Source organism: Mercenaria mercenaria, chromosome 3 (genome assembly GCF_021730395.1).
Source record: "Mercenaria mercenaria strain notata chromosome 3, MADL_Memer_1, whole genome shotgun sequence".
Classification (NCBI taxonomy): Eukaryota; Metazoa; Mollusca; class Bivalvia; order Venerida; family Veneridae; genus Mercenaria; species Mercenaria mercenaria.
In genome coordinates this window covers 99,838,633-99,862,177 of record NC_069363.1, presented here as the reverse complement: position 1 = coordinate 99,862,177, position 23,545 = coordinate 99,838,633, and the positions used below count along the sequence as shown (strand labels likewise).

At 35.5% G+C, this 23,545-nt stretch overlaps 3 protein-coding genes across 6 annotated transcripts in view; 1 reads left to right on the top strand and 2 right to left on the bottom strand.

Annotated features, from left to right (window-relative positions):
* LOC123523739 (choline transporter-like protein 1) overlaps positions 1-12,549 on the bottom strand; it is a 91,262-nt gene extending 78,713 nt beyond the window's left edge. For 2 of the 3 annotated variants that reach the window (XM_053539461.1, XM_053539459.1), the window contains exons 1-2: positions 12,461-12,549; positions 9,355-9,492 (exon numbers count right to left, since the gene is read on the bottom strand). The gene's annotated coding sequence lies outside the window, so the exon portion shown is untranslated. The remainder of the gene's footprint in view (positions 1-9,354; positions 9,493-12,460) is intronic. The other variant, XM_053539460.1, reaches the window with a different exon arrangement.
* A 1,018-nt stretch (positions 12,550-13,567) lies between these two features.
* Positions 13,568-18,105, top strand: LOC123523313 (superoxide dismutase [Cu-Zn]-like). The gene is made up of 5 exons (XM_045301001.2): positions 13,568-13,919; positions 14,206-14,318; positions 15,178-15,359; positions 16,050-16,176; positions 16,853-18,105. The coding sequence occupies exons 1-5, from the start codon at positions 13,817-13,819 to the stop codon at positions 17,051-17,053; spliced, it is 726 nt and encodes a 241-aa protein (XP_045156936.1). The 5' UTR covers positions 13,568-13,816; the 3' UTR covers positions 17,054-18,105.
* Positions 18,105-23,545, bottom strand: part of LOC123523740 (transcription initiation factor TFIID subunit 2-like) — a 48,650-nt gene continuing 43,209 nt past the window's right edge. For both annotated transcript variants that reach the window (XM_053539455.1, XM_053539456.1), the window contains exons 30-31: positions 20,383-20,536; positions 18,105-19,267 (exon numbers count right to left, since the gene is read on the bottom strand). In XM_053539455.1, coding sequence (XP_053395430.1) covers positions 18,930-19,267; positions 20,383-20,536 — 492 coding nt within the window. In that variant the 3' untranslated portion in view covers positions 18,105-18,929. The remainder of the gene's footprint in view (positions 19,268-20,382; positions 20,537-23,545) is intronic.

Sequence of the window (23,545 nt, the reverse complement as noted above, 5' to 3'; positions counted from 1 at the left end):
TGACCTAGGGACCTGGTTCTTGCGCATGACACTCTGCCTCATGGTGGTGAACATTTGTGCAAAGTTATATCAAAATCCCTCTATGCATGAAGAAGAAATGCTCCGGACAAGGTTTTCATTCTTGTATCCATTGACCTCTAAGTGTGACCTTGACCTTAGACCTAAGGACCTGGTTCTTGCGCACGACACTCCGCCTCATGGTGGTGAACATTTGTGCCAAGTTATATCAAAATCCCTCCATGCATGAAGAAGATATGCTCCGGACAAAGTTTTTTTTCTTGTATCCTTTGACCTCTAAGTGTGACCTTGACCTTAGACCTAGGGACCTGGTTTTTGCGCATGACACTCCATCTCATGATGGTGAACAACTGTGCCAAGTTTCATCAAAATCCCTTCATGCATGTAGAAGATATGCTCCGGACAAAGTCTGTGGACGCCGCCCGCCCGCCAGGGACGTTCCCATAATCATCCCGTTTTTCAAACGGGCGTATAAAAAGGTCCATAATTCAGTCAAAATAGTTATGTACTCTTGCCTACAAATGGAAATCATAATGATAAACAAGTGTTCAAAGTTTAAAAGCCATATGTCAAATAGTTTTTACAAAACGTGGACTTGTTTGAAAACAGAACCAATTTCAAAGTCCAAAAAGGGCCATAATTCAGCCAAAATTGATGACAGAGTTATGTATTCTTTCCTACAGATAGAGACTATTATACTAAACAAGTAATAAAAGTTTCAAAGCCATATGTCAAACACTTTACAAAAAATATGAACTGGTACGGAAAACTTAACCAAAATTTCTAAGTCAAAAGGGGCCATAATTCAGCCAAAATCCTTGATGGAGTTATGTACTCTTGCCTATAACTGGATATGGTGATGGTAAACAGGTGCTGAAAGTTTCAAAGCTTTATCTTAAAAGACTTTGTCAAAATATGAACTGGTACGAAATATTTACCAAGATTTCTAAGTCAAAAAGGGCCATAATTCAGCCAAAATCCTTGATGGGGTTATGTGCTCTTGCCTATAACTGGACATGGTGATGGTAAACAAGTGCTGAATGTTTCACAGCTTTATCTCAAAAGACTATGTCAAAATACGAACTGGTACGAAAAACTTAACCAAGATTTCTAAGTCGAAAGGGGCCACAATTCAGCCAAAATCCTTGACGGAGTTATGTACTCTTGCCTATAACTGGCCATGGTGATGGTAAACAAGTGTTGAAAGTTTCAAAGCTTTGTCTTAAAAGACTTTGTCTAAATATGAACTGGTACGAAAAACTTAACTATGATTTCTAAGGGGCCTATAACTGGCCATGGTGATGGTAAACAAGTGTTGAAAGTTTCAAAGCTTTATCTCAAAAGACTTTGTCAAAATGTGGACTGGTACGAAAAACTTAACCAAGGTGTGACACCGACGCCGTGGTGAGTAGGATAGCTCTACTTATTCTTCGAATAGTCGAGCTAAAAACCAAAGAATATTCAGTTCTTTCCAAAAACTGTTATATTATGATTCAACCAAATAGTTTCCATTGTCTACCAGAAAGGAACAATTCTTATATCTTAATATTGAGATTTGATACCTCTATAACATACAGTAAACTAAAACAATAGACATTCATATGTGACGTCGGTGAGCTCAACAAAGCAATTTCAAGCACATATATTAATGTGGAATGTAAAGTAAGTTACACACTACAATATCCGTCCAAGATACTTTCAAAAACAATGCATTTGCAGAATAGAGAGATAAAAGTAATTTTGACAGCTCGTGAAAACTAATGACAAATTTTGACAGGTATATGATGACTCATTACCTAATTAATTTTTTTCTGTTATTTCTAACTTCCAGTTTGATTTTCATAAAATGGGTATTCTTTATTGTAGCTTACAACTCCTACATTAAAACAATAAAAGAATATATTGTTACCTAACTGTCGTTTTGTCTATCCATCTCTCGTACGAATTCCTATTGTTTCAGTCATTTGTCAGTAATTAGAGCAACTCACAGTGTTGCAATCATACAAAACACATCCCTTATTTTCACATAGATATTGAGGATTTATCTAATGAGCACATGTATTGGAAACACAATTTCAATACCAACTGTGTATTGTAATAATGCTAAACTATCTCAGCAGTGACATCTCCTTAAGTTGTTAACCTATGTTGATATCTTAGTAATCCCATGTTGGAATGAACTTGTATGATGTGAAATGTGTAGATATCATAAATGTTAGCATAAGTACACGGTTAGAAAACCACTGCTTTCAATACTGCACATGAACTTAGACAGAGCCATAAAGGGAGGTAATAAAAACAATGGATTTAATAATACTTTCTACCATAATTATTAAACAATATCAAAACATTTCACAAGTGCCCCCATTTGAACAAAATTGAGAGAGGACCTTAAACTGACGCTACAAACCAAGTGGTTCATGAGAAGAAGTTGTTTAAAGGTATATTTATCTTTAGCTCTAAAGTGGCTCTTAAAAGGGGCCAAGTGCCCTTATTAGAGAGAGGATCTTACAATGATGCTACAGAACATGTTTGATCTATTAAGTGGTTAATGAAAAGAAGTTGAATAAAGGTATTTCTAATTTTAGCTCCAGTAGCCCCTAAGAGGGACCAAGTGCCCCCATTTCAACAAATTTGAGAGAGAACCTTACATCAATGCTTAAAACCAAGCCTGATGAAGATCTGACAAGTGGTTCATGAGAAAAAGTCATTTAAAGGTATTTCTATTTTCAGCTTTAGCAGCCCCTAAAAGGAACAATGTGCCCCCGTTTAAACAAACTTGATCGAGAGAGGACCTTACATTGATGCTACGGACAATAATGAACTATAACAATACCATATGTACATTTACAGTCCACAAGACCAACTGATGTGCAGGACAAAATACACTTGAAGCAGCGTGCATACCTAGTACCAGACACAAGCATCATTGTCAAAGCTAGTTAATGAGCGGTCAGACGACTGTCACACAAAACGTCCATTTAACCACTTAACATGACAGTCACTATTACTTAACTGTTCTTTAACTAAGAAAACTCAAAGTCAAGAGAGGTCCATGGTGACTGCCTTTTTTGCACACTGTGATCTTCGACACTGACCCACTAACCTTAAAATCATACTGCTAGCTAGAGTAAAATAATAACGGGAAAGATGCATTAATTAAGCACAAAGATGCGTGATCGGATATGCCTTTAAATTTTGTGCCCAACAAATTTCTATTAATATCAAATAATCAAATGAAATGAACATGTCATACTGACATTTCTTTACATTTCTCAATCAATGATGTTGCATTTAATTGAACATAAATGATCCACAAAACTGTTTTCCTTGGATTACCTGTCAAATAGTAAATTTACCTGTATTTACAGTTTATTTAATGCTACAAAATTTGTGTAAACCTCCATGAAAAATATTTGATCAGATTATACCATGCTGGTTCTAGATCGCTCACCCGACTCCAACAGCTCAGACAGGTTTAAACCCTGGTGACCATGTTTTTGAACAATCTGAGTAATTTGAACTCTCTTGGTAGAGGGTTACCCTAGAAAATGCCGGTGACTAGCAGATTTCACTTGAAGATTTTTCTATTTCTAGCTCTGTACTGATCCCGAAGTGCTTACAATCAGAACGGTTGAAAGAAAGAGGACAATCTGAGGAACTTCAATGCCAAGTTTCATTATCATCTGAAAGTGAAGACTGGTGATCAATCACAATAGCTCATTATTCAGCACTTTGTGCTTATGCAGCTTATACAAACCATACTGAGGTATAATCAAATCTAATTACTAAAGTGTCTTCTTGTATTAACTGAACTTAAAACAAACCCAGACATAAGGGCTTGAAAAACTGTCTTTAAAATATTCATTGCTTTAGCTGCTATTAAATTTACTTTCAAAAACAAATCCAGACATAAGGGTTTTAAAAATTCTTTAAATTATTCATTATATCAGCTGTAATTAACTTTCAACAGTCTTTAAAAGATTAACAAAGTACCTGATATACCGTTATGTAATCCTACATAGAACTTATGTCTACTTGTGGATATACTGAAACCACTAGCAAGCCATTACAAATTGTAGGTATTAATAACTGTTTGCAGGTTTTGCCTGAAACTGTAAACGATTCTATAAACTATTTACTTGACTTCAGTTACAGAGATTAAGTATACTATTGCCCACAGTCAGAAGTATCCAGTAAACTGTTGTCAACTAATTTGCTTTTTGCTTTGGGTTTAACGCCGTTTTTCAACAGTATTTCAGGCATGTAACGGAGGGCAGTTAACCTAACAGTTTTTTTGAGCCACTTTAGTCAGAGTTTGAGCAACTTGCTCCAAATGTGATAGGCAGCGGACGCCCTGTAACCAGAGTTCCTGGATTCTGTACCAGTATAAACCTGTTCTTCGCAAGTAACTGCCAACTTCCCCACATGAATCAGAGGTGGAGGACGAATGACTTTAGACACAATGTCTTCTGTCAAATTTTCACAGAGAACATACGCCCCGCCCAGGGATCGAACTCACGACCCCACGATCCGTAGACCAACGCTCTCCCTATTGAGTGAAGTGGGTGGGCTTGTCAACTAATATTACCCTAATCTAAGATGGTACTGCCTTTAGCTGAAGAAGGTTCTAGTAAACTGGTACAGTATTGCTATTACCTAAAAGGTTCCAGTAAACTGGTATTGCTATCCCCTAAAAGGTTCGTGTAAGTTGGCGTTGTCCTCAGCTAGAAGAATTCCATTTAATTAGTATTGCCTTCAGCTAGAAGGATGCAGAAAACTGTTGCAGACAAGGTAGATTATGTTTTTTCCATTAAGTTTCAACTTATACTTTCAGGTATGGCTGGTAGGGCTGACAAATATTTATTATATTGCTTATTTTATAGGAGTATGCCATAACATCATACTTTTACATGTTAATATCAGAACATTTATGTATTTATTCATGTAAGAATAAGAAGTAATTAAGCAAATGCTGATGTCTTACTAAGATTGCATAATTATTAACAGGATATTTTGTTTCATTATGTAACTAAGAATTTGTTATGTTTAAGTACACTGGCATCTATGTTCATAATATGGTGATTAGAAAATCACCAAAAGTCAGTCTAGGCAATATCTCAGAGCACGAACAACTGACCAAGCTTTCCTCATCTGAAGCAAGCGATTTGAGACAACAATTTTAGTAATGTCGCTAAAGAAGCCAAGATGTGAGCTAATGTTGCAAAGCCATAAAGTTTATAGTAAAGACAGGATAAACAAATACTTAGAAATACATTTTGAAAATTCTATCATTAATCCCTCAAAGCTAAAGAGAATTAAAACATTTCAAATACTGTACCATTTTGTGGTAAACCTGATTTTTGTCAAGTGAACTGATATTTTACACTTATTTATGTTAACTGAACACCTGACACATGTTACATTTTAACTGGAGGTATTTTCCTGGTTCCCCACCCAAAATAGGTATAGATTTGACAAACATAAAGTATTATATACACTTTTATATTAAAGGAGCTTTAGACATTAAAATGTAACCTTAACCTTGAACTAAGTGACCAGAGTTATGCACTGCACATCATCTTTACAAGGTTAACAACTCATGCTTAAGTTTTATGAAAAATCTTCCCATAGTTAAGGGCTCAAAACATATCATCTCATTATGGGGAACATTTGTTCCAAATAATATTTAAATCCCTTGGATGTATGACAGAGTTATGGACCAGACACTAAAGTGTGAATGGACGGAATAACAGTAGGAAAAGCGCATTCCTATAGTCCTCAAAAATGGCTTTCGACCAGAAGGAGACTAACAATCAGACATGGAAGTGCCTCTAATGTGTATGCCCAATTCATGATGATGACATAGTTATGATAGTAAGTTTCGTATCAAATGATCATTCTGGACAGAAACTGTAGGAGGATTTGAGTACATAAAAGTGTGACTAATGGGTAGTTCAAACACTCGATAAGGCGGTGGGGGGGAGGCTAGGCATACCTGAAAAGATAATATTTGGACACTTAAGTCTGGAAAATATACGCATGTCCACTTCATGCTAAAAGTGTGACAGATGGACGAATTACACTGAGGGCACAAAAAATTAAGAAAATTAAAAAGAAAATACATATATTGTACCTCAACATGTGTGTAGGGGGAAAGGCTGAGGAGTGTGACTATTACAACACACCATAACAAGAGGACCATGATGGTCCTGAATCGCTCACCTCTTTCCACATGACCCAGTTTTGAGTATGACGTCGTTTTTTCTATTATTTGACATAGTGACCTAGTTTTTGAGCTCATGTGACCCAGTTTCGAACTTGACCTAGATATTTTCAAGATAAAAATTCTGACCAATTTTCATGAAGATCCATTGAAAAATATGGTCTCTAGAGATGTCAAAAGATTTTAATAATTTTAGACCTACTGACCTAGTTTTTGACCGCAGTTGACCCAGTTTCAAAATTGACCTAGATATCATCAAGATGAACATTCAGACCAACTTTCATACAGATCCCATGAAAAGTATGGTCTCAAGAGAGGTCACAAGGTTTTTTTATTATTTGACCTACTGACCTTGTTTTTTACGGCACATGACCCAGTTTCAAACTTGACCTAGATATCATCAAGGTGAACATTCTGACCAATTTTTATGGAAATCCATTCACAAGTATGGTCTCTAGAGAGGTCACAAGGTTTTTCTATTTTTAGACCTAATGACCTAGTTTTTGACCGCACATGACCATGTTTCGAATTTGACCTAGATATCATCAAGATGAACATTCAGACCAATTTTCATACAGATCCCATGAAAAATATGGCCTTTAGAGAGGTCACAAGGTTTTTCTATTATTTGACATACTGACCTAGTTTTTGATGGCACGTGACCCACTTTCAAATTTGACCTAGATATCATCAAGATGAACATTCAGACAAATTTTCATACAGATCTCATGAAATATATGGCGTCTAGAGAGGTCACAAGGTTTTTCTATTATTTGACCTACTGACCTAGTTTTTGATGGCACATAACCCACTTTCAAATCTGACCTAGATATCATCAAGATGAACATTCTGACTAATTTTCATAAAGATCCCATGAAAAATGTGACCTCTAAAGTGGTCACAAGCAAAAGTTTACGGACGGACGGACGGACGGACGCACGACGGACGACATACACCGCTCGATCACAAAAGCTCACCTTGTCACTTTGTGACAGGTGAGCTAAAAAAAGACAAGCTAATATAAGAAACTGATTTTAGGATTTTTTTGGTGGAGGGTAGGGCTGGGGCAGAGGGAAGGTAAGAGGTGTTTAATCCCCAGTGCACAATGTTTCATGACCCTTGGTCAAATACTTCTTACAGTACAGTATATGCTACAAACTTTTATGCATATTTCTGACTAAGTAAACGGCCATAACTCTGGACTGACAAAGTGAAATCCCAAACTGAATCCCAGGAGCACAGCCTCACATGTTAAATAATATTCCTATAATTTTTCCTGACCATAGGTCAAATTGTTTTTAGATATATGTGACACATATGTGGCCCTTTTATGCCTATTTCCTACTAAGCCAGGGGCTGTAACTCTGGTCTGGCAGAGTGAAATCCAAAACAAAAAAATTCACATGATGATGAACAATCCTATGAGATTTGATGACTCTAGGTCAAATACCTTTTAAGATATGCACAACACAAATTCAGACAGACATCTGGATGGACGTACGGATGAACAGATGTACAGGCAAGGGCAAATCTAAGGGCCTCCACACCCCACACAAAAATTTAAGTGGCACAAAAAAGAAAAACATTTCAAAACAATATCTTATTTCTGCTGATGCTCTCTTAAAAATTGTCCTGTTTTATGTGTGTAATATTGTGCAAACAATAAGTGTAAATGGCCTATATTTCAATGCAAAAAAAGATATGAATGTTGAAAACTTGTCTTAATTTACACCTGTTAATGTACTTAAGAAATATTCAATGAGCTCTTCTAAGTACAAACAAGCAGGCTGCTCACAATTAGTTTCAAGAACAGTGCTTCTGGAGTAATCAATCACCTGGTACTTAAATTGTGAAGGTTCTAACTACAAGCAATGCAAATAAACACAGCTGTTTCTACAATGGAAAGAATCAATTTCTCTTTCATTAAACATCTATACACAGTATAGTTTAAAATGTAATAAGTAAAATGCATGCAAAATTAATAAGTTCATATCTCTTAAGACACAGCATTGAGCATTTTCAGTGACTGATTTAAGACAAGAGCTCCACAAAGCAGGGTGATATATGCCTGAATGTTTTAGATCAAAGGAAGGCGAGCACCACCATGAGGACATAGCTAACTTATTATATCCAAGCTAATTTAAATCAGGAACTTAGCAGTTATTTCACCAATCAGTTAAACACATAACAGGAAATAATGTAATTTCAAGTAAGTTCATAGCGAATTTAAATGCACCTGATTACCAGCCAATCCAGCAGGTCTTGTGGTGTCTGTAATATGTGCAGTAGGAAGTAAAATTAAAAATTGTGTGTTGATGTGAAAGTAGGTAGAGGAAGGGTAATGACTGTGGGCGAATACATATACCATCTTATCCCAACCTACCTATATGCCAAGTTTGAAGTAAGTATACTTTGAAAGGTTTTTAAGCTTGCTGCTATGCCAGAGACACAAAACATGATGTCAGATTTATAGATGTATTATACCAGATTTATATAGCATCCTTTTCAAGACAAACATATTCAACGGCGCTTCATCTAACCTAAGAACAGAGAGAGAGAGAGAGAGAGAGAAATCCTTTAGTTACAAACATGCTGGCTAACTTGTTTTTTTTATGAATTGACAGTCTGCAGCACTGATACATGCGAAGCTGACATTCCAAGAAAGAACCAATACTTGCCTCATAGTTAAGTGGGAGACACTCGAATAATATCTCTGGAATTTCCTTGCACATCATCTCATTGCAACCTACATATATGCAAAAACCTTGAATAGTTACTAAGTTATGTTTGGGATAGAAACAACTTTGTCATAGATTTCATTAAGGGACACTTTCTGAAAAATTTTCATTATGACTGAGCCAAAATAGTGACCTCTCACGAGTGTTTACAGTCATATTGTTGACAATTATGGATGTCCATGGACACAAGGTGATTACAGTATTTAGCTCATCTTGTCAATTCTTATTTTCTGCATTTATTTAGAAATAATGATACACTTTTCCATTTTTTTTTCCAAAACATTAATCCATCATAAGAAAATATCAGTTATACTGCTGGATGCTCCCAGAAGTAAGATTATTACATTTTAAAATTATACACAGGGCAAATACCTTGTCTTAGCAGTGAGGCTTCCAAAGAAGTTTCTTAAAACTCCAACAGGTAGTTGTTGAGAAAAAGCAATCACAAGATCTCATCTCCTCTTCGGAGTGAAACTTCCTCCGATCAAGGATGCACTACACTTTACCTATCTTGAATAAACAAAGGGCAACAACTTAGTGAAAATTCAACTGACCTGAACATGAAGATAATATGTGCATCTCCTCTGGCGAGTGAAGCTTCCTACCAAGTTTCACTAATTATCAGCCAGAGCTGTAACATATCTGGCCGCAGCTCTCTGGACACTTTCCATCTTATAAGAAAGATGTTCTGTGCCAAACAACTGAGCAGTACTCAACCTGTGGTCTAACATAATGTTGTGTAAGCAAGAACCTCACATTTATCTGGCTAAACGCAACAGCCAAGTCTCATTCCCAGTCTTCAAGTTTATGTAAGTCTGTCTGCAGGTTCCAGGCATCTGTTTCTGAACTAATTGTCAAGTATATTCTAAGGTGTTGTCGGCAAAAAGTCGAGCCTTACTTTTGATGGATACAGGTAAGTCATATAGTTTATATAGGTTAGGAAAAGTTAAGGTCCAATAACGGAGCCCTGTGGAACACCTGATAGTACAGGAAGTTCATCAGATACAACTGCAACTCTTTGGAAACACATTTTGTAGAAATTACTTGACCCAATTTAAGGTTTCTGGATTTACACCAAAGTTACAGAGTTTGTGGTGATCCTCTTTATTGAGAAATCAATTACAATTATCTGTCTGTTGACCTTTTTCAAGACTGTCAAAAAACTAAATTCTGTGTCTTCTGTGACTAGTTGGGTCTCACTGTCTCACAGCTTCTCTTTGACCTAAAACCATGTTGGAGGGGACTATGAATACTATTTCATCAAAATAATTCAAGCTGGAGATAATTCTTGTTGATGAGGAGCTCATGACAAGCAATGTTGCTGTAGTGTAATAAAGTTATCAATTTGAATGATCAAGGGGCAATAACTCAGTGAAAAAACACTGGACCTAAACACAAAGATAATATGCGCATCTCCTCTTAGGATGGAAAATACCAATTAAGTTTCACTCAATTCTAGCCAATGACAGCTGAGAATAGTATTAATACTACAGACAAGAATTGTGGGACAGACAGATGATCGAAGTGGCAACATATACTACACTCAGTCACCTACAGGGAGCATAAAGAGAACGTTATCATTTTTGCAACTAACTTGAAAATTCATTTATAGGATTCTTAAGTAATAAACAATTTTGATCATTCTCTCTTCACTTCAGGGAAGACTTCCTCTCCGCCATGCAGGTACGCACAGTTAGTTTTTGGTGAAATCTACCTGAATGTGTCAAAGAATACTTCTGTAACTGTATATTCTCAAGCAAGCCTTTTGGGGCCTGCTAATTATTTTATAATGTACAAATATTATGAAAAAACAAGAGCTGTCAGTGGACAGCATGCTCGACTACGCTTAGTGCTTGATAGTATAATATAAGCTATGAGTAAATCTTTAATATTACAATAAGCATATTCTAAGACGAAAAGGGGCCATAATTCAGTCAAAATGCTTGACAGAGTTGCCTCCTCCTTTTAACAGACTGGGGTCATGATGGTAAACAAGTATGCAAAATATCAAAGCAATATCTCAATGGAATTTGGAAATATTTGGGGTGGTACGCAAACTTTAACATTACAATAAGCATATTCTAAGTCGAAAAGGGGCCATAATTCAGTCAAAATGCTTGCTAGAGTTGCCTCATGATGGTAAACAAGTATCATATGCAAAATATCAAAGCAATATCTCAATGGCCAGGTCTAGGAAAGTGGAATATTTACAGATTATCTGTAAATTTACAGATAATCTATAAATTTACAGATTTTTCAATCCGTAAATTTACAGATTGTGTGTATAAAAACTGATGAAATTACATTTAACCTCAAAACCGCAGCTTGGAATTAATTGGTTTATTTACAGCATGCATAAATTAAGGTCATTTGTGGGTTTCAGCCATTTTTGTTGACTTTGAGTTTTTGGCATTTTATGAAAAATCAAAGTCAACAGAAATGACTGAAAGTTACAATTGCCCTTTATTTATACATACCATAAGTAAATCAATTAATTTCAAGCTGCGATTTTGTGTCTAAATATAATTTTAGCAGTTTTCAAACACTTGATCTATAAATTTACAGATTGAAAAATCTGTAAATTTATAGATTATCTGTAAATTTACAGATAATCTGTAAATACTCCACTTTCCTAGACCTGATGGGCAGCACGAAAAACCCAAATCTACCCAAATCTTACCCAAATCTACCCAAATCTTGATAGGAATGATCAAATCTTCATAGATTATGGATATTTATAATATATTTCAACATGAATATATCATTTTGATGTATTATAACGATAATTAACTAGAAAAGTCGGCGTTGAATTGAAATCGCTCAATATTTGTAAATATCACAGTCAAGTATTATTACATAGGTGCTGTACGTAAGAATAATTGACTGTGATATTTACAATTTTCCCCATTTGGAGATCTGTGAATCTCTTAATTTCATTTACTTCAAAACTATGGAAAAAAATTAAAAGAAAATCTTTATCATTATTGATGAATTATATTAACGTTTTTTTACAATCATTGTTTTGGATGATAAGCCCGACGAGAGGCAACATTCATTTTCAGAAGTTCAGGATTTAAATTTTCTGTAATTCAAGTCGTGAAACGTGATATTCTAAGCTATTTTATTACAAAACATACCATATATTGATGAACTTTGTGCGGTTACGTCGAATAAAAATGGCCTTTCAAAATATTTGGGGTGGTACGCAAACTTTAACATTTGTGTGACGCTCACGCCGACATCGGGGCGAGTAGGATAGCTCCCCTATTGTTCGAATTGCCGAGCTAAAAATGCCCAAGACACTGTGTAATCGCGCTGTCTTTCAACACTTTACCCGAATTGTTCACTATCCGGTTCCTATTCATTATCGTTATGAAAATGCTGGAATGAAGATTTGCTGAAAATAGAAGTATATCATAAAAGCATTTGGTAGAATAATTGTATAAAGTAAAATATTTACTGGTTAAAGTTTTTTTACCTGTAACAGCTTTGCAGAAAATAGTTGCAAAGCTTCGCCCGAATTTCCCCTAGAGAAAGAAATGTCACGACCGTGCTAAAAAAACAGGCACAAGACTGCTATCTGTGCTTGTTGGGTTAATACCTCTAAAACATAGAAAATAAACTGGGTGACCATATAGATCTATCAATAAATGGCTCTTTTTATGTCGTTAAAATATCACCATCAGTTCTGTTTCAATAATTAAATTGATCTTAAGGATATCAATGCATCAATAAGATAAGATAGGGCTAGACAAGCCTACTTTTTTAATTTCTGACATTTGCAGCCACAGATTGACCTGTCACAATATAAAACAAACTGTATGCGTCGGATTAGTTAGACTAAGATAGGGACTGTCCAAATAATAATAAGACATTTCGGTACAGCGTGATAACTTTTGACTGTTGCTGTCCCACCAGAGTCAGAGGGATGACAACTATAAAATATCAGATCATAAAATAAGCTAGTCATCCCAATAAGCCATATAAGTAAGGCTTCTAAAGATAGGGGAGACCGAGGATAGTTGTTACATGGGGTAACAACTATCCCCGGTCTCCCATAAGATAAGTTTTATTTTACAATACAATACAACATAAAACTCTCACTGAACTTTTTAACTGACTACCATTTATATAGTTTCCATACAACAGTCCAATTCTAAAGTCCTACTGTGTAAATAAGGTATAAATGCTCAATGGTCGTATCACCGATACAGATTGAAAACAGTTTACAATACAATTTTAAATCTTGAATGCTCTTGATACATCAGTATATCTCTGTCTAAACGCATATAAAAAAATTTCAAGATAAAAACTAACTATAGGGTCAATGATTGCTGTGTTAAAATTCATTAACAGTGACCTGAAAAGTAGAAGGAAGTTAAACGTACGAACACTTGGCGGCAGAAAGTTTGCATAATATAATGTCCAATATTTGTTTCATTGAAAATTTACAAAAATATGATGCTAAATGTATTTATTTAAAAAAAAACAACTAGAAAGGCCGCATGTTCAAATCCGATCAATTTGTTTAAAACCTGGGGCAAATTTCATACGTCAACAACACATATCAAAACAACGAGTCATGTATGAGGTAACAGGAAGTTATGCATCTGTTTGGTCAAAAATGTCGCATATTTTCGTTAGTAATTAAAGATCAAATGGGCTGTCCTTGATTAAATTATTAATTAAGTGGGCGGGATGCGAACATCATCCGACCGCCTCAAAATCATCGCAATAGTTTCGCGGCGCACCTCCAATCTTATTTTATAATTAGTGCAGTTAAATTAAATATATTTTCAGCATAATATCTGGATCTATCGCTATTCGATAAAACATGTATACCTATATCTTGTGTTTAGTGCTTTTGTCGGCCTACCAAACAAATGGACAGGGGCCGGTTGTTCCTCCTGGACTTAGACCTCTAGTCGGTCCTTCAGGCAAGTAATCTTTAGTATCCTCTCTCATTTTTTTCTTATTGCTTATGAAAAAAATATGTTATTAAGATTAATAACATATAAGGCTGCGTTAGGACTTATTTTAAAATGCGTCTAAATATACGTTTGAAGCTACGCACAGAGCTATAATAAGAGCATACTTCTTTGAGCTACGTAAAAACAACATTCTAACGAAAAATTCTGGACTTTCTACTATGCAAATCGATGTGAATTGCGTATAAGGTAACTTCAACAGATATGTTATCATTACAATTGTTACAATATATAGGTCCATCAGGAACGTTTGTAACAAGAGACAGCGTGGTGTACGGGACATGTTACTTCAACAACACATACTCACAAGTAAAGGGCAGAGTGGATATAAGACAGGATCTACAAATGGTAGGCAAATTCTCTAATTGCGATTGTTGTTAAACAGTTTGTTTTTCTTAGTTTTGTCGGATTGAACGTCGCACCGACACAATTATAGGTTATATGGCGACTGTCCAGCTTTGATGGTGGAGGAAAACCGCAGGTGTCCCTCTGTGCATTAAGCCATCATGGAAGGGCACCTGGGTAGAACAACATACCTTCATTACGACAGCTTTATGGCTTCCTCATCTGAAGGATTCAAATGATCTTATATAGAAACTTTTATTTTCTGTATATACATGTACACTGAAATGGAATACACAAAAAGTAGCTGGCCACAGATGATGACATCGATATTGCAACGCTTTGGCTAAAATTGGTAAAAATGCGGAAACCAAGACCGAAATTCATTCTTAAAATCTACGTAAAGTGACATGAAATTACTTTCCAGAGAGCACTGGATCAATATCGGCAAACCTATACCTGTTTATTTTACTTCGATTACAGCCGATATCAGACAACAACGTACATGTAACCGCTGTTTGTCCGAAACCATATAAGACCGGACATTACAGAATACTGCAGCTCTGCATAACTGACATTAAATATCACATCGGTCCAATATATAATGCTTGCTGGTAACGAATTCCAAGGCACGTCTAAACACATAAAACGCAACAAGCCAGAAATGTTGCTACAGAAACATTAAAGTACAGAGGTCATAATTACACTATAACTGATCTGATCCAACTGGCTCTTTAATCTATACCGTTACTTGATTTGTAAGTGGTTGGACGTCATTTCTCTTACCTTCATTCCGATGCAGCTTGATACGCAGTCTATAACATAGCAATTGATCTTAATTAAACATTTTTTGTTTGTTTTGTAGAATCCACCCAATATTGAGATGCGTGTGCAAGTGTGGGGATTACCGCAGAGCACAATGAGCGACGCTGAGCACGCGATGCACGTGCATCAGTGGGGAGATACAACACGCGGCTGTTACAACGCTGGACCTCATTTTGATTCGGATGCCTTCTCTGTTCACGGTGGCCCGGCTTCAATGGACAGGTATGTAAATCTAAGTGTGATACAACCGAATACCACTTTTAATTTTACTGCGTAATGATGAAAATTAAACATTGCATTTACGTAAAGATCTCAATATTTTCAGAAATGCATGCAAGTAAATGATAATGACAAAATTGTTCCACCATTCGCCGGTTACCTCGTCGTATTCCTATCGGAATCAGGTTTTATAAATTCAATATACTATATACTTTCCCGTACTGTCTACCCGCTGCTGAAATTGCTGTCCAGGTCCGTTTTCTGGTCGCCATAGTAACAAGTAAACTAAATATAATAAGTTGTTATAGAATTTCAAACGCAGCTACTATAAAACTTGTGTACTGAACGGCTTATTACGGAATTCTGCAAGACAACGTACTCGTACACATGAAAATGAATATTGTTAAAATGTTATCAGCGAAAGATATTTGCAAAAATGAGTAACGCTAGTATCACGAGGACCCTTATATATATGAAACACAACTTGTAGCAGCTGGAAAAACGTAACAAAATGAATATGAAAGTCTGGGCAAAGTTGTTTCCGCATAATTTTAATATTGATTCAATGTTTGACCCCAGCATATCATTAATGTGTTAACAGCAGTGTCAGTGTGTATCAGAAGGCACGAAACTATAAATTAGGGCTCGTTTCGTTGTACTAGATAAAACTTCTACGTATTTTTCATTTTACAGAACTGTGCGTCATGACGGAGATCTAGGCAACTTGCGACAAACTAACGATGGTATTATAGACACTGGTTTCAACGTTCAAAATATGATGCTTGTAGGTGACGCTAGTATCATGGGACGTTCCATTGTTGTAAGGAAAAATCTTAATACATTCCGTAGCATTTTATCACATTTTACGTAGCCGTTATCACGTGTGTCGCGTTAATGCAATTTTTGATCCGTTTTTGTGTTGGGTTTGTAAATTTGACAATGATAGTTGTTGTTGGGTTTAACGTCACAACAACACATTTATAGGTCATTACATGGTGGAGGAAGACCCCAGGTATCACTGTCGGTATTATTTCAGCCACGAGCAACCTGGATAGAACCACCGACCTTCGCATAAGCCAGCTAGGTGGATTTCGCACGCAAAAGAATTCTACACCCCAATCGAGGTTTCGAACCTACAGCTGTGTGAAGCAAGTGGTTCAGTTTCCTAGGTCACTTTTTAGATTTTTACATGGACTAATCTTGCCAGGCGTTATACATCCTAGTGATTAGTCCACGACTGCCTCTAGCTGTGTGTAGAGCGTTGAGTGTCATCTTTCATGAAATTAGTCTGAAACTGTATTGAAAATACTGACAAATTAGCATCGACACTACCGCTGTTTTCTTAATTATGCTTTTCACACGAGTATTTCACGATTTCCTGAAAAACTATCACAATAATTGAATATATATAGAGGCTGTTAGTTATAATAAGTATAAAGCGTTATATGGGTTTATTTTATTTAATTTAACAAGAACACTTTTTTTTTAAATTATAGATGCACGAGGGACGTGACGATCTAGGAAGGGGGAACACGCCGGTCAGTCTACAGACAGGAAATTCAGGTGCTCCCATTGCTTGCTGTGTGGTAGGACTGTCCGATTCTACCAATTGGAACAATCCATTAATGATCAATGGACAATTCGTAAATCGTGGAGGAATGACACCGCTCAACCCTAATTTGAACATGCTTGGCTAAATGTTCAATAAACTAAACGAAGAAAAAGAAATTAAGCTATTTTCGCTTAAACCAATTAAACATTGACATTGAAGAGTTCTGTGCAATTCCAAACGGATTTTTACTATAAAATGCTTTTTATCCATTTCCATCATGAAGATTTAATAGCTTAATAAATTTGTATGCATAATTCAGTTGAGAAGTTATGGCATTAGCAAGGTCTCTTTCCATTTCATTTCATTTTTTTACACTTTACATCACTTACACACATTGTTCAACCTCAGTAAAAAACTACTCAATTATCTGATTCACTGAATATTTTGCAGAAGGGAACAGAAATAGAAAAGTTGCCAAATTTAAACATAGAATTCAACGATTAGTCAAGCATCCTTATACACACTGCAGATCTAGTTTTTGACACATCAGAATATAGATACATTGTAGGTATTTTATCAGTATGATATAAAATGTATGTAATTTTATTTCTATTTTACAGTATGACTAACACTTTGATAGTTATGTACACTTTTACATACAAAAGAAGTATTTTTTATGAATTAACACTGTGTAAAACTCAACAGATCACTCCGTTTTTAGTACTGAAAAGTGAAAGCAATTTTGAAATTTTAAAAAGTTATGCATAATCCCTTCGAAAAGACATCCAGAAGTATATTATGTGAAAACATGAAATGAAATTTGATATCCAACAGCACCTGGATTTTGACTAAAATTCAAAATATTGCAATTTATTTGAAGGTCGATCACAATGGAAATTACAGCAGAAAGTTTTTCAGCATGTTAAATTTGATGTGTTTTAAGCACAATTTTAATATTTCTCTTTATATCCCTAATTTCTTTGGCCTGATAAAATAAAATGAAAGTTCATGTCGTGGTAGTTAGTGAAGTAGAATGACCAGACCATTAATGACATCGCAAAATCAAGGTTTTCAGGCCCTTGGAAAAATCAGTATGTTTTGATATATATTTTTTATACTGTTACTATGTTTTGTAAACTGTATGTTTACTTGTGTTATACCAAGATATGTATTATAACATTAAAAGAACAACATAATTGTTTTCTTCACTATATTTATTGTATTTCTACACAGATCAAAATATAGTATACTTATTTCCATAGCAAGGCTTAAATACCTCACCTGTTATCTATGCATTTACTGAACACAACTTATTTTTCTACCAACCAAGATGACTTGACCACACAATACACTGTCACTGAGGCAAAATTATAATTAACAAACTTTAGTCACATATAAATGTTTGTACCATTCTTAACAATAAAATTTATGCATAGATATAAATATAAATTTCTGGTTTAGTAACACCATGATACTGTGTGACTAAATTTCAAACTTAATTTGTTAAAAAGGGCAATTAAATAAGAGCACCGCCTTGCGGATGCAGATGCTCATCTGATTTTTTTGTCTCTGTATAAAAGAAATATTGTCCAACACATGATTTTCTAAGTACAAAAGGGGCCATAATTCTTGCAAAAAGCAATTTAGAGTTATGGTACTTGCTGTGCAGAGTCAGCTTTTAAATGGCGAATAACTGCTCCAAGTTTTACAGCAATAGCTTTGACCGTTAAGGAGAAAAGTCGACCTAAACACAAAACTTAACCAAGAAATCTGATATTTTCCAAGTCCAAAAGGGCCCATAATTCTTGCAAAAATTAGGATGGAGTTATGTTTCTTGCTGTATAGAGTCAGCTTTTGATGTTGAACAAGAGCTGCAAGTATTAAAGCAATAGCTTTGATAGTTTAGGAGAAAAGCTGACCTAAACATACAACTTAACCAGGCAATGCCAATGACGATCAAGTGATGACAATAACTCATCATTTTTTTTGCTCTCAAAAAGTCAGATGAGCTTAAAACTGATTCAAATAACTTCAAACTCCGGAGAACTTGGTGCTGAGTCTCTAGTATTGTCCATAGATGACATTGATGTTACTGACTGCACAGAGGGCACCATGGGACTCGACACCCCCGTCACACTGAATCGATCTTTACTGTCTCGACTCCGTTCCTTCTCATGTCTCTCATGTCTGTGCTTATGTTTATGTTTGTGCTTATTTTTCTTTTTCTTCTTTTTCATTTTATGATGTTTACTAGAGTCAGTTTCAGCTGATGTTATGGTAACCGTGTCTGACACGGGAGGAAGGCTACTCGGACTTGATGAAAACATGCCACGAAATGAAGTGGGTCCCTCCGTCTTTCCTGAAAAATATAACATAAACATTTGTCTTAACATTTTGTTCTTGCATTTTTCATTTCCTCTCTCAGACATCTATCATCATATCAAATTAATCTGAATTCCCTTCAGTGGTGTCGAAATGATTATCACATTTTGTGACAGATGGAGGGATAGACGGATGTAGAGACAGTACGAAGTGACTAACTAGCTCTATGGTTGTATAATAAAGTTCCTAATTAAATTCCTTATGTAAAACTTCATACATTATTTTCAAACAAAGATTCATAATATCAAAGTAATAAAAGTTTTCAGCTGCAGTTGGATGGGCTCGACTGTGCCCCCATTTTGCCCAGTGCACCAATTTCACCCAATATGTACTCGTTTCAGTCAGGCTAGTTGCACATGCATCAATTTTGTACACAAGAGACATGCCAAACAGCCTGATAAAAATATCTCGGCGCATTTCTGTGTACCGATCACATGATCGCAATAGCCTGCAGCTGTATGAATTGAGCCCACCTATTGATTCAAGTCATTTATTTCATAGTGTCATGTATTACCGAATAAAAACATGTAATCAAGTTTTTAACTGATACCGTATGAAATATGTTTTCAACCAAACATCAATTTCATTCCATTTTAGCGCATCTGATCCAATGGAGTTCAGTGCATTGGTGGACTGTGTTTAATATGAATTAACAATTAACTAATGGTGACAAATGCCCCCTGGACACCGAGGAATCTATATACCAACCTTCGGACAGCACTGGCCTAGACACCGAGGAATTTATATATCAACCTATGGACAGCACTGGCCTAGACACCGAGGAATCTATATATCAACCTATGGACAGCACTGGCCTAGACACCAAGAAATCTCTATACCAATGTTCGAACAGTTCTAGCCTGTACAACAAAGAGTCTATATAAAAACCTTTGGGCAACACTGGCCTGGAAACCAATCTATATATCAACTTGGCTCAAACACTGAGGAATCTATATACCAACCTGTGGGTGGTACTGGCCTGGACCCTGAGGAATCTATATACCAACCTTTGGACAGTCTAGCCTGTACACTGGCCCAGAAACCAATTTATATATCAATTTGGCACAAACACTGAGGAATCTATATACCAACCTGTGGGTGGTACTGGCCTGGACACTGAGGAATCTTCCTGTGATGAGTTGGAGTCTTCACTCAGTCGGCTCTGGCTGTCTCCAGCAATGTAAGCTAGGTTTGGAATCTCAGACTTAGTAGGTTTAGGGGGCTGGGTCTGTGTGTCATCTGGAATCTAGTTATCAGAAGGAATATAATATTAATATAACTGCAAATTAACATGAACTTCTTTTAATGTTTATACAAGCTGAACTTTCACATAAACAAAATTTAAAGCTTACTTGTATATTCTGTTAAGATATTTATATCATCACTAATAAATATGAAATGCATTCCATAAATCTGAAGACATTAAATTTTACTAAGAAAATAGATAAATGATATATACATGTAAAATAAATCAATATTCTAATTTTATATTTCTAGGTACCCATCCTGGAATTCTCTGATACATGACTATTTCAGTTCTTTGAAGAAATTTTTAAAGCTAATATTTGTGTTACAAATTCATGCTTCCTGAAATATTTAATAATAGATGCATTCAATAATTTAACTGAGATGTCCCATTTCTTCAAGATGATTAAACCTCATTTTACATTAATAAATTACAAATTTCTCAGACATTACCAGTAATTCAAAAGTTAGAATGGACGAGATCCATCACTTACTTAAAACATTCACATCAATTAATTAAATCTGCATAAGCATGTATTGGATTTTCTTTGAACTCTTTGCAGCTAACCTGATTTAAATTTGCAAAAAAAAAAAAACTGCTGGAGTTCAAAAATGGAAATAAATCTCCCTGAAAGGTCAGTCTTGGTAACTGAGGTAAATAAACTGTTTCCATAAAGTCATTATACATAAGAACTGTGAAATCATAAATATTCATGGAGTACTAATTTTAGTTGATTTAGATCTAATTAAAGAAATGAAATACAAACATGGAAATAAACTGTCCAATTATCTTTAAAACCTGAAATACATAAATTCATGCCCACTACAAAATAGCAGATATGGACAAAAAAATTGAATTTTATACACTTGAGATAAAATGGTTGTACAGTTATATCTACAAATATCTAGTTATATTAATTTGGAGTTTTTATATTAGTAAGTAAATCTTCTCGTATACATAAAGCAATCATGCAGTAACCCTGATTATACAAGACATTCCATTCCCGATTAATGCTAACTGACAGTTAAAGTTGTATGAAGGATATGTGATTTGTGATAATGTTTAATCATTATGGCAACAAAAAGTCATGCAAAGCCTATGTTGTTGTTTAAACTTACCACCCGGATCTCCACATGATAAACAAGAGGGCCATGATGGCCCTATATCGCTCACCTGTTATCATTGCACTTGAGGACACGAAGGTCCTCAGAAAAAATATCTAAGTCCAAAGGACAGGAACAACAAAGGAAAGAAATTTAACCAAAAAGAAAAAAAAAAATTCTTACGAGGTACAGATATGTCTAAATACACCTAAAAATTGGAGGTACCATCCATGTTGTACCACAGAAAAGTGGTCTTGGTTTTTCCCTACGGCAAATAATAAAAAAGTTACTAAAAATAAGCTATTTATAGTAACGTAAAAGGGAAGTAATTAAAAAGAAAATTGTTGTAAGTGAACAAAAGAAGGATCTGCCAAATAAATCTGTTAACATAAATGAAATTTCAGATCAGTATCTTCATTAGTTACTGAGATATACCCATTTTAATTTGAAATAAAGGGAGGTAATTTGACATAAAATCAGTCCATAGTTATCTACCCTGTTTGGCTCAGTCCAACTAATGACAATAATGAAATTTCAAATAAGTTCTATAAGTACTTATTGATATAAATCCATTTTGACTACAATCAGGGGAGGTAATCAGATATAAAATAACTCTGGAACCTACGGTCATGGAATCCAAGATTTATTGCTGTTGAAGATATTTTGGAAGTTTGTATAAAAAAAAACATAAATGAAGTCTCCATTTGGCTGCAAAAGCCAAAATAGCCAATTTTAGACCTTTCAGGGGTCATAACTCTGGAACCCATTAAGGGATCTGGCCGGTTCAATAAAGGAACTGAGATCTTATGGCAACACAAGTTTTGTGCAAGTTTGATTAAATTCAAATCATAAATGAAGCTGCTATTGTGCAGACAAAGTCAAAATAGCTAATTCTGGCCCTTTCAGGGGCCATAACTCTGGAACCCATAATGGAATCTAGTCAGTTCAAGAAAGGAACCAAGATCTTATAGTGATACAAGTTGTGTGCAAGTTTGGTTAAAATCAAATCATAAATGAAGCTGCTATTGTGCAGTCAAGGTCAAAATAGCTAATTCTGGCCCTTTCAGGGGCCATAACTCTGGAACCAATGACGGAAACTGGCCAGTTCAAGAAAGGAACCAAGATCTTATGGTGACACAAGTTGTGTGCCAGTTTGGTAAAAATCAAATCATAAATAAAGCTGCTATTGTGCAGACAAGGTCAAAATAGCTGGTTTTGGCCCTTTCAGGGGCCATAACTCTGGAACCCATAATGGGATCTGGCCAGTTCAAGACAGGAACCGAGATCTTATGGTGATACAAGTTGTGTGCAAGTTTGGTTAAAATAAAATCATAAATGAATCCACTATCGTGCAGACAAGAAATTGTTGACGGACGCACGCACGGATGCACGGACGGACGGACGCACAGACTGACGACGGACGAAGGGTGATCACAAAAGCTCACCTTGTCACTATGTGACAGGTGAGCTAAAAAGAGAAGTGATGATGCTTATATTTAACTGGAGGTTAGGGGAGACAACTCCTGTCTCTCATGACCTCCATACCTTAAGAATCATCACTGTCAGCAACACACAAGTCATTCAAAACTTAATTTCCTGGAAATTCTGCTTTCTTGATAAAGAAAATTTGAACAGTATGTCTAAAATACTGATAACAAGAGCTGTCCGTAAGACAGCTAATGGTCGACTATTTTAATTATTGTGCTAGAAGCAAGAAAATATTAACCTAAATGTAAAATATCTATAGAGTTTCTATCCAGTATCTGCATTAGTTTTGGAGATTGTAACTTGCATGCAAAACTTTAACCGGAAGTTTTATGTTCAAAAGGGGACATAATTTGACCAAAATGCAGAGTTATGGGACTTGATGCTATCAACTAGTTTTATAACCCTGAAGACAAATGTG